General features: G+C 36.4%; 1 protein-coding gene across 1 annotated transcript; it reads left to right on the forward strand.

Annotated features, from left to right (window-relative positions):
• Positions 1 to 245: 245 nt before the first annotated feature.
• On the forward strand, positions 246 to 5610 carry LOC106955058 (bridging integrator 2). Its single transcript, XM_015045013.1, has 12 exons — positions 246 to 350; positions 437 to 517; positions 1084 to 1138; positions 1222 to 1316; positions 2269 to 2364; positions 2455 to 2562; positions 2645 to 2730; positions 2815 to 2890; positions 2968 to 3050; positions 4083 to 4674; positions 4761 to 4841; positions 4923 to 5610. Exons 1-11 carry the CDS (start codon positions 267 to 269, stop codon positions 4812 to 4814), a joined length of 1410 nt encoding a protein of 469 aa, XP_014900499.1. The 5' UTR covers positions 246 to 266; the 3' UTR covers positions 4815 to 4841; positions 4923 to 5610.
• The last annotated feature ends 6605 nt before the right edge of the window (positions 5611 to 12215 follow it).

Genomic DNA, 12215 nt, shown 5'->3' on the forward strand with positions numbered 1-12215 from the left:
AAGCTTGCAATGTTTTATTGAAATAAAGAAGACAGATAAGTCAACCCAAATAAATAAATAAGTCTTTCATCTGAGTTTCATTATTTTTTGACTTATGTTTTCCTTGTGTCAGTTTTACACATCTATGCTTCTTGAAAGACACTTTTTGCTGTTTTTTATGTTATAAACAAAGAAAAATTCACCTCTGTGTCTCGTTATACTTTTGTATCTCATTAAGTATTTTTTGTGTGTTTTTCTCTCAGGAATAAACACAGACGAGATCAAACATGGCAGAGAGCACAAGCCCAAAAGGCAACTCTGGCGATTTTGCTAAAAAAGTGCAAAGACAGCTGAGCAGAGGCAAAGAAAAGGTGCAAACTTTAGGATTTCTAGTTTATCAAATACCAAAACAAGGAAAGAAAGGAGAGATTTAGGTGATTTTTTTACTTCACTGCAGGTGATGCAAAGGCTTGGAAAGTCGATGGAGACGAGAGATGATCAGTTTGAACACTCCCTCCAGATGTTCAACGACCAGCAGGTAACAAAATCTTAAGCTCAATTATTCTTAATAATCACAAATAAGCTCTAAACCTGTTGAAAAAGTATTCATGTCCCTTAATCTACATTAGTTTTACTTCACAACGACCAATTTTAATGTTTTCCTTGGTTTTTATGTGGTAAAACAACAGAGTAGCTCAGGCTTGTTAAATTGAAGGAATGAAACACAAATTTTGAAATTGTTTACAAATAAAATATTGAAAATTCAGCCCCCTATTACTATGATATCCCTAAATAAAAGCTAAGAAAAACATACAGCTGTCAAAAGTCACTGAATGGTCCAGTCAAAGTCTAGACCTAAATCCAATTGAGAATAAATGGAAAGACTTAAAAATTGGCAAAGAGTGATTTCATTAAATATTGAGTATTTCTGAAAATAATTTCCCACCACAATTTTCAGATTTTCCTTTAAATAAATGTTTAAAAAAGAGATCCAAAACAATTACGCATCATTTTCCTTGTTTCTTTGTGATGATTTTTACCGTAAAATCCTGTCAAAATGCATTAAAGACATTAAAGCATCGTAAACTCCTTTTCTATTTGCAGACAGACGGGAACCGGATGTACAAGGACTTACGGAACTACATTGATGCAATAAGAGGTATGAAGTGGTTGCTTGCACGTGCAGCAGATGTAGATTTGTGCCATCTGCTGGTCTCAGATAAGTTGTTGTACTTTCTGCAGACATGCGTGAAGCGTCACGACGCCTCTCTCAGTCTCTGTTTGATGTTTATGAAAGCGACTGGGCTGGAGAGGAAGACCTGGGAGCCATTGTTGAGGTTAGTGACCGAGAGAAAACAGCAACATGCATACAATAGAATAAATATACTTTATTTATCCCCAGTTGCTTATTAATTAAGAAGCGACTCCAACAGTGTTAAATATTAATAATAGATACAACAGAGCATTTAATTCTAATAAATAAGGAGAGGTAGAAACCACAGGGGTTGAACTCATTCTTCTATCTGTCTTAAAGCTGCAAAATGTAACTTTTATAAAAAAATATTTTTTACATATTTGTTGAAACTGTCATTATGCCATGGCAGTATGGTATAAATCAAGCTCCTCTGCTTTCTCCCAGTGCTCCCAGTGCTAACTGGAAACAACCAATCAGAGCCTGGAGTGGTTTCACAAAATGTTGAGTATTTCTGAATATAAACTCCCAACACAATTTTCAGATTTTTCTTATAATAAATGGTAAAAAATATCCAAAACAACTATGCTTCATTTTTCCTCCAATTTACAATTATGAGTCCTTTGTGGTGGTTTTTAGCGCTGTCAATCACAATCTGGTGTGATGCTGCTTATTCCACGGTTTTCTCCCCTCTTGCTGTTACGCTGCAGCTAGCATAGCATTTTGAGAATGCTAGTGCTAGCTAGCATAGCCACATATGACGGCAGATAAACGGCTTTCCTGTAACTGTAAGTTGTTGTTTCTCAGCCATAAGAACATTTAGCAGCGAGTACATGCCATTGATTGACAGTATTAAGACCCGCCTCCTGGCTCTGATTGGTTGTTTTTGATCGGGAGCGGTGCATTTCTTCAGATGGCGATAATAGCTCAGGGAAGAAGTGAAGGAGATTGATCTTTTTACAGATTATCCATCTTGTACCAAACTATCCTTCATGGTGACAGTTTTAACAAATATGTAAAAATATATATTCTTTATAAAAGTTACATATTGCAGCTTTAGTGAATAATTAAAGTAATGTTTACGCCGGTTAATGAAGGGCGAGGACCTCCTGTGGAACGACCACGAGGTGAAGATGTTGGACCAGGTCGTCCGCACCATGGAGTCCTACGTGGGACAGTTCCCAGATATTCGGGTAATGCAGGGAAACAGAGCTGAACATGCGGACAAAACAAAAGCGTGAGAACAAATTCACATTTCCATGAATCTACTTTTTAACTCGTAGGAGAAAATTGCCAAGAGGGGAAGAAAACGGGTGGATTACGACTCGTCCCTTCACACCCTGGAGTCTCTGCAGACCGCCAAGAAGAGGGACGATATCAAGATAAGCAAGGTCTTTGAAAGAGTATTAAAAATCTTAGAAGGTTTTTTCATGTGCCTGCATCTGCTTAAATATACATCCTTTCACTCTGCAGGCAAAGGAAGAGATGCTAGCTGCCAAAAACATCTATGACGGGATCAACAATGAGCTGAAAGAGGAGCTGCCTGTCCTCTATGACAGGTCCGATAGCTTTCTTTGTAATGTTAAATTTCTCTTTCCTCTTTCACATCTTTTTAAATTAATTGTGTGTTTTTCTCCCTGTAGCCGCATCGGATGTTACGTGGCTGTCTTCTCAGCTGTGTCTAATTTACGAGACATCTTCTATAAGGAAATGAGCACGGTATGTCTCGCCTTGAAGTGAAATACGATTATAACGTGGACAGATTTTCTTGTTTTGACCACCGTGTCCTCTTTCAGCTCAATCTTGATCTGCAGTGTGTGATAAAAGAGCTGCAGGCTCAGCATCCTGACAAAACGTTTTCTGTGAGGGGGCTGCAGAGGTAGGTTTCCCCCTCTAGGCTTTACATACAGTTGATAAAAATAATAAAAACAGAAGGTTTTCACATGTATTCATCACAGCTGGAGGTTTTTTGAGCTGTAATGGATCAGAAAAATATGCTGTTTTTTCTTGGAACTTTTTTAAGATGCAATTTTTGCTTTGCAAAAGTTTTAATATCCCATGAATTTTTCACATTTTGTCATCTTATTGAAAAAGTATGAGTTCCACTGGCAGATTATTTTCACTTAACATGGGCAAATTGTCTTGTTATAAGTAAATATATCTGCCAATAGGACTAGTTTTCATCAAAATTAAAGAATTATTTACTTAAAACAAGCTTCTACATCTTGCTGAAAAGTTACTTGTAAGTTAGTTTTGCCTTATTTCAAGTGTACTAAGATATTTGCAGAAGAAATTAGACTAAAAATAGTAAGATTTAGTATTTCTGCAGTGCAATGGCTGCTGGAAAAGACAAGTATTTTGTTGTTGACTTAGCATCTAGAAACCACTTTCTGGTGCGCAGGAGGCTCCACTTCTGCTTTTCAAAGATTTACAGTTGTATAATTATGCATCTGTTTTCAGCCATTTTCACATGTGAGTGAAAACATTGAGTTTGGCCAGCAGCTTATTTGGATTTAAAGTGACAAGATGCCCCAAAAGTAGCTAAATCTGAACAATCAGAACAGACTAAAATGTCATTATACAAGAATGATTTGCCAAAAAAATTTAAAATAAAAATTATGAAAACGTTTTGTGTAGCCCATAGACCTACCCTAAAATATTCAAGGAAGAACAATAGGTCACCTTTAACTCAGAGGAAGATGAGCACACATACAATTGTCAGATTTTTATTTTTCATAATTGTTGAAATCGATGCATTAATTTACTTTTCCTGATCTTTCTCATGCATTCCCAATAAAACCAATTCATGTTTGTGGCTTTAACTTAATAAAATTTAAAAAAGGTTTGGCTATGAAACCTTTGCAGACACTGCAGATATAAAAAGTTGTCACATTCCCGTAAATTATTTCAGGTATGGCTCCCTGAAGAGACGGACTCTGCTGTCCCCCAGGGCCTGGAAGGCCAGTTTTTCCGAATTTAACCGGACCTACAATCCCAGAATGAGCCTGCGGTCCAGTCTCAAGTCTCCGGATAAACCGCGCCACAGCACTCTGTCCAGAGACAGCAGCACACTCGGCTTCTCCTCTCGGTCGTCCACCCTGAACAGGAGCCTGACCGAATCCAGAGAGCTGGACACGACTTCCTGCCACTCCGAGAACCGAAGCTCTGTGGCGCAGGAGGAAGCCGCAGCGGGAACATCTGGGAAAGAGAAGTCCGGAGCAGCCAGCGGTCAGGCCGAAGAGGGGAAGAGCTCCAAAGAGGTAGAAGATAAAAAAGATGGAGAAAAAGCTCCACCAAGTGAGAGCAGCTCTGAACTGAACAACTCCTGCGAGTCGGAGAGCTTGGAGCTGCAGCTGTCCGCAGCCCAAAGCGAAACGCTGCACATCGAAGAAAAAGAAGAAGAAACCTCTGCGACCCTTGACTCACAGAAAGCAAACGGTCTAAAGAACGGCGACGTCGGCGCGTTGAACTCTGACACCAGCAACCTGCGCATTCCTCAGAAGGTTGGTCTCCTAATTATCTCGCAGCTGAGGCATGCTGGTTCTATTTCTGGTTTGTTCCTACATGTTATAACTCTTGTTCTCTTTAGGAGGGTGCTGGAGAAAAACAAGCGCCCCACGACTCAAAGACCACAACGGTTTAAAGGTTTCACACTTTAGAAAAGAAACAGGTTTGCTTCTTTTATTTCATAAATTCACGTTGCACCTTACTTTTAGTATTTGACGTCTTTTTTCCCCTTCTGCCTGAACAGAAGACTGAAAACGACAGCTGGTCAAGAGGCAAAAATAAAAAGGAAGAAGACAGCCGGGCAGACGAGTCCAACTGTTGTTTAATGACTGATGTTTCTGGTAGTTTTCTCATTTATCTTTCAATCAAATCAAGTTTGTCCCAGAAGGAGCTTCTCATTTTAATAAAAACAAACCAAACAGAAAGTGTTCTTGAATAAACAGTTTATTAGTATAAATGCACAAGGTAGCACATTGTGCTTAGCTTCTCTTATTAGAAGAAACTGAACTAAACTGATAATTTTTATGTTTTTACTAACTGGAAGGCCAAAACCAAAGCATGATGAGTCAAGATTGTCAGGGATTAATAACATCTTACACATTTAATGATACGTAGAAATATTTCTAACATTTATTACTAAAAAATCTAATAAGTTAGAGTTTGCAGTGCATCTTTATGTGTTGTGTTTGGCTTAATAAGAGTTGAAATTGGTTTTTAAATTTGTGTAATTCATGTAAAGTATACACCTTGAACTTTTCACATTTTGGTTACATTGCAACCACTAATTTTTATGTTTTTATTGCAACCTTGCTGATAGATAACACAAATCTGGACATAATTGAGTAGTTAATGATGAGAATCAATACAGGGTTTAAATTTTTCTCTGCAGCTAAGCATGAACAAGAAATAAAGCTGTAATTGCTCAAACTTAATGTTGTCACAGATTCTCTATTCAGTGTACATCTGGAGTTTGACAGAACCAATTAGAAAGATGAAAATGCTTCAAACTGAAATGTGTGTCAAGCTAAACAAGGCATTGTGAGTCTTAAAATGCAAATTCTGGTTTATTTTAAGATTTGAATTAATAATTATACATATTTTAATTGGAAAACAACAAAACACACCTGAAACACGCGGCTTCCTTGTATGGCATAATGGAAACATCAAAATAAATCAGATGATATCAAATTAAGTCTGGATTGTCCTTGGGTACAATTTCACCATGAACTGAAGAAATCATGTTCATTTATTCATAGAAATATACCATGGAAATGCCCAGATTATTGTTTGTCCCCAAGACTCATACATTTAAAGACGAATATAAATTAGAAATGCAGTGTGTAAGTAAAAAATGACCGACATTCATACAAGAAAACCAAATTAGTGAGTCGTATTACTCTTGTACTTACTCTTAAAGGTACTTGTATAAAAGATTAGAAGGTGTTTCAATGGTATCATTCATTCATTCATTCAGATAGGCCACAACAACTTGACCGTCGGATCGAGCAGCGCCACTTCCGGGTTCACTTTTTGGGTCGCATTTTAACCAACAGAGTCGCGCATCTGTTTCATAGAGGATCTCTGAGGCAGTAGAAGAGGAAAGGGAGGGGCGGAAACGGCGAGTGTCTCCCTCCCGACTCACGAGTCTTCAGAAACTGTCTGCTCTTACTGTATTTCACCCACGCAGTTAAGTTTCACTTGGTGGAGTTAAAACCTTAAACCCCGGAAAAACAACAGAGAGTGTTTGCTCTTTGTTTTTCTTGTTTTACCCGCCGTAAAAAGAAGTTGTTTGGTCCGTTGTTGAGGTTTCGTGTCGCGGTTGCTCCACAGCTGTTGCTGCGCCCTCAGGTAAGTAAGTCCAAACAACAGCTGCGGTGGAACAATGTCTGATTGATTAACTGCTGAATGGGAGGCGGGAGAGCTTTGTGTGACGGCCTGGTTTTATTAAATTATGGAGGTCAGTCCGCTTTCTGGTCAGACAAGTGAACGGACCGCAGTGAAAGCTGGTGTGAAAGTGGTTTGGCTTTTTTTTAAAGGTCATTCGTTTAACAAAGAAGTTCAGCTGGTTGGTGAAGTGTGCTGGTTGTAAAGCAGGAAATGTTTGTTTGAACACCTCAACTTGTTAAAAATTCAAGTAAACTGTTGGTGAAACTGTCAATGTTTGTTTAATTTGTGCCTTTCTTTCAGGTAGCCAAACTCACCCAGCATTCACAATGAATAGTAAGTTCACATTTTGATTAAATTGTGCATATATTAAACGTATTGCTTCGTTTTAAGATTTAGTGAGTATTAAGTTTAGGAATGTTGTTAAAGGCATAAGCAAACTGTTGACTCCCAAAGTTTGGGTTGGGACTCCATTTTGAGTCTTGAGATCCTCTTGAAAAAATAACTAAACAGCTATGGGAGCGCATGTGTTTTATAGTGTAAAAGAAAAACAAAAATATATCAGGACTTGAATAAATTAAAGCAACATATTATTTAGTAAAAATTAGGGCTGTGTGGATATAAAATTTTGGGTCGATATTTAATATTACTGCTATTAAAACGGATATTTCCTGATATTACTTATATTTCTCAGCTATTTTGACACATTTTGGGAAACAAATAAGATGAAAACAAATATTTAATATCGACCCGGTTTTATTTATCAGACTGTGACTGGCACCTTAAGAAAAAAATAAAAGTAATTCCCATCTATCAATTTACACCTAGGACTGAAAATCACTGAACTTTTAAAACAATGTCATGAAATATTCAACAAGCAAATAACTAATACAATAGTTGACTTATAATATAGCAGAATACACCCTCCGCAGTGGGAAATTGCCTAGAACTTTTTATTTTGGCCCAAAGGTCACATTTATAACTGAAATATGTTTTTCTAGATAATTCTAAGTTTTTGTTGGAAATTCTTGTAACTCCAATAGGAAATAAAAAGCTGTTTGGTTTAAAGGTGTGGCGCAGCCTGTTGACGAACAACCACGCACAAATTTGCAGATGGTAGCAGTCAGAAATTCAAATAAAATTATTCTAGCAGCTTTTGGTCAGAGTTTAGACTTCAGGAGGGATTTTTTTTTCTGGTGTGAAACTCAGAAAGCAGCATATTAGTTCCTCCAGGCAACATTAGAAAATCATATATAATAACAAATGACAGGTAAACGCATTGATCTTCAAAGATATTTAGGATTTAATACTGAAACAATTCAAAAACATTAACTTTTAGAAATTACTATATATTTTTGTAAAAGTCAGCAGTCAGAAATAAAATATTTATTGTGATAAATATAGCCAAAATAATTTTATTAGGGTCAGTGTACATAAAAAGTAAGAAATGTGGCCACCAAAAAATTGACATTTCTAGATTAATTTCCCATATTTACAAGAAAAACTGGGACATTCTGTCAGTCATTTAAAAAACAGGATAATTTTCCAGGATTAAAGACATTTTCACATTAAAACTATTATGTTCTGACATTTTGAAGTAAAAATGTTCATAGAATATGCTAATTGATAGTATCTGCCTTTAATTATGGAAATTATCTCTTTTTTGTAAGTTTGATGTTTCTACATCAAAAAACTTTTTTTTCTTGTAAATATGTAAGGTAAATGTTTGATTTTTGACAGTAATTTGCTCCTTATTTACTCCCTAACCCCATTATTTTCTGCTTGTCATCTACACTGGCCTTAATATTCTGCCACAATTTCCATCTCCTTCAAATTGAAAATGCATATGAATATAAAATAACAATTAGAACCAGTCTGACACCTTCAGGTATATAAAACATATTTTACTGATTATTGTCCAGAAATTCTGCTGCTCTCTGAAATATTCAGAGAAAATAAAAAATCTGTTTATGTATTTTAGTAAACTCTTAACGAGAGAGAAGAATTAACTTCTACACTCAAATGGAAAAGATAAACTTTTCCCATGCATAATATTTTCTTTTTTTAAGTGAACAATGCCTTATGTTACAGTCCTAATCCAAAATAATCAGATTAGATTATCACAACATGATGGGTTGTTACACAAGTAGCCCTTGTTCATTGAGATTGTGTTTTCTGACATTTTTAACGAGCTCCCTTATCTTCCAGGTACAGATCTGAACTCATCAAGCGCGTTTACACAGCAAGCTGTGACGCGGAGTGAGTATTCGGCTTTTAACAGATAGTTACCAAACTACTGCTTTTTCCTGTCACAGCAAACAGATACTCTGTCACAATATGTTCTGTTTCATAAACATATTTGTTTTTCTGCAGATTCAACTTTGTGGCCGACAGCTTTTCCTAAACAAGCAAACGACTCCGTTATTTATGGTAACACCTTCACTCCTTGTTTTTCACTGTTTTTGTTGCATTATCCACATGGAGTCACTTTAATACGCAGAAGAAGAAGAAGACGGAGCTACCTTCGTTTTACCAGATGCTAATAAAAACGAGAGCTGTATATTTAAAGTGTTTATTTCTGTTGGTTCAGTTTATTGGGAACAAACTGCTCAATGAAATGATTTTAACACTGAAATGCAAACGTAATGAAAAGTAAGTCGGCAGTATACACATTTAATCAGGTGCTTGAAATCCTTGAAAATTTCAATTAGATGTTTTCAAGGTTTGAAAAGTGCTTGATTTCTGTGTAAAGTGGTTAATATTCTGGCTGCACAGTTTTGAAATAAACATCTAGGAGAGAAGACTCGTTACAGAAAGTGAACTGATTCATATTTAAACATTTAATTTGAGCTCAACAGGTTTGTTAAATGTAATGATCATTTCTAATGACTCAATGAGTAAGTGCTGCATTTACACTGCATTCAATGTGAATCCATGTGATTGGAGCTATCCCCGTTTTTACATACTTTGTCCTTCCACTAAACTTTCAAATTAGTTTGAATACTCTGTAAACGGCCAACTTATTGACCTTTTTTTGGCTTAACTACCTTGTTGAGGAGGATCTGTTGGACAACTGTAGTGTTGACATTTTCCCTTATTGTGTAGGCTGCGACATGGCTAAGACAGAATCATTAATGGTGATGAATCAATTATAAATGATCAACTCATTTAGTAATTGATCGTTTACTAGAGCACACAGACTCAAAAAAGGTAAAAGAACCTACTCAGAGGAGTAATTAAGCCAAAATTTTAATGTTTAAATTAAACGCATTTAACTTAAACTTGATCAATTCAGAATAATTGGTAACTAAAGTTGTTAGGCTGTAACCAACATGACTTTTCATTAACTATAATTTGTATTCATCAAAATCAACAGAAATAAACACTCCTAAATGTATCAATATGTGTAATGAGTCTGAGTTTCACTGTTTTAATTGAATTACTACTGTATTGAGATGTAAAAATCTTTAAAGCACAATATCTTTCCACAGTGGTAACAAAATCACTCCCTGTAAGAGACCAAAACACAATTATTGGAGGTATCAGTTTTTACTCTCAAGTTACTTTTCTTGTCACTTTTAGGACACAGTTGGATTCTAAAGTCATTCTTTTTTTTTATCTTTTATCTTAGTGGTCGTATTTGCCATGTTGGTGACGTTGGGTGTTATTGCTTATGTACTGTATCGGTACATGTGCCGCAACAAAGGCGACTACAGGACGACGGGGGAGCCGGCTCCAGGAGATTATTTCTATGACGAGTCCCACACACTTGGTGTGAGTGAAAAGAAGGAATACTTCATATGAACCTGGGAAAAGAGGGTGGCTAACAGGAAAATAAAGATGCATGTGTAATAAAAAAAAAAAAAAGAAATGGGATGGATTTGCTACTGGCAGGGAGAGGGGAGGGTGGAAGCTGGAGTGGGGATGTTTTTAAGAAGTTGTCCCAGGAGTGAAACCAAAGACAGGATCAGGACTGTAGCCATGAATGTTGATGAATGTGAAGCAGCTGAAAGACAACGGGCGTCTACCGACAACCACAGCTTGGTATGAAACAGGTGGTAGGATTTAAAACATGTCTACATGACATGTTTTAAAGCCAGCTATAGGATCACAAAACATTCAGCAACCATCACAAGATTACTCTGACACTATTACGTTTCTGCCTTACTTCTCTGAGATGTATTTTTCCTCAATCTTCTGTTACATTTATATTCAGTTGCTTTTCTTTTTTATCAACCTTTTCTTTTAATTAAAAAAATGATACAGAAACTGCTTTTGTTGCACCTGATTTAATTTTCTATGTAGTTACTGGAAACTTTTTTTAATGTTTGGAAGATGGTAAAGATAGTAATGTGACTATTCAGGTTAATGTATTCTGTAAAATTGCTCCTTTAAACTGTACAGTGACAAGTTCCCTTACTACAAAAAAGGGGTTGGAAAAATAGTATGGAAATCTTTATTTGTACTAGATTAAATAGAAAATTTTATATTTATGGGAGCAAGAAATTTAGGTTCAACTTTTTCTATGGAAATCTATAAAGGACATTATTTTACATATAGACAGAGCACATTTAAAATTTTATATTTTATGAAATTGTGTATAATTTTCCAAGGTACTGATTCTCCATGCTTTTTAAATATAGAAACGTTTCACATTTCAGTTCCGCAAAAGCTTCACTGCTGGGCACAAGTAGGAAGTGAGCGCAAAGATTACAGGTCAGTTTATTTGTGTAAGTCATAAAGAAGTTCAGTAAAATTAAAGTTTTTGCTGTAGCTCATGAGTAACGGTATGATTTATACGTTAAAAATAGATTGACTTTGTTCGTGTAAATGCAATGCTAAAGGTGAAATGCTATTAAAGCTAAAGCCGCACAACATTTGAAGATCTTACAAGGGCGATATTAGTAAATATTGTAATATCAGTCGCAATATTTCTCCTTTATTTGTGACGTTAAGCTTCGTGGGAAGCATCTCCTGAGCGAAACATCTGCTATCGCGATACTCCGTCCAACTGGCTAAATTAGCATGTAAAATGTTAGCTCGCTTACGGAGCGGTCTGGGCTTTCTCCCGTTTACTTTGATTCTTTCCGTTAGAATTTGTACCGGGCCAATCAGCGAACAGCAGAAGTTGTGAACGATGACGTCGCTGTTTTCGAATTGTAGGTTGCCCTAGCAACGGCAATGACCAAAGTGAACGGAGCCGGTAAGTGTGTGTTGGCCACAAATATTGAATTAGCATCAACAGCCATCTTGTTCAGCTTGGCACTTATGTCTTCGCAGTTTTACAATTTTAGTAAGTTTTTTAGCATCAACATGGCGCATTAGATTAATTACAGACAAACTTTAGCAATTGGGTAAAATTTTAAATGGCAGTGTCTATGCCATTTGCTTTTGCGAATAGCTTGATGTCAAGTGAGACTGAGTGAGAAATACTGCCACCTGCAGATGGGAGTTGGTAGTCTCTTAAATCCAGTTTTTGTGGAAAATTCGTAATACGTTATGCTTTACGTGAAACAATGCAGGAATCTGTTGATTTTGCGTGAAACTTTGTAATCATGGAATTGCGAAAAACTGGAGGGACTGATTTATGTAATTTGGAGTCTGGAGTCTAGAGGGCCACATAAAAAGCTACCGAGGGTCAAATTTGGGCCTC

Source organism: Poecilia latipinna, unplaced genomic scaffold (genome assembly GCF_001443285.1).
Source record: "Poecilia latipinna isolate Pla-1442-1.1 unplaced genomic scaffold, P_latipinna-1.0 Scaffold701, whole genome shotgun sequence".
Taxonomy (NCBI): Eukaryota; Metazoa; Chordata; class Actinopteri; order Cyprinodontiformes; family Poeciliidae; genus Poecilia; species Poecilia latipinna.

What these genes read in the sequence shown, in the direction of transcription:
- LOC106955058 (XM_015045013.1), top strand. Translation starts at nt 267, where the DNA reads ATGGCAGAGAGCACAAGCCCAAAAGGCAACTCTGGCGATTTTGCTAAA. An exon ending in CTACATTGATGCAATAAGAG is followed by an intron (nt 1,139 to 1,221) that starts GTATGAAGTGGT and finishes TACTTTCTGCAG; the next exon opens with ACATGCGTGAAGCGTCACGA. An exon ending in ACCTGGGAGCCATTGTTGAG is followed by an intron (nt 1,317 to 2,268) that starts GTTAGTGACCGA and finishes CGGTTAATGAAG; the next exon opens with GGCGAGGACCTCCTGTGGAA.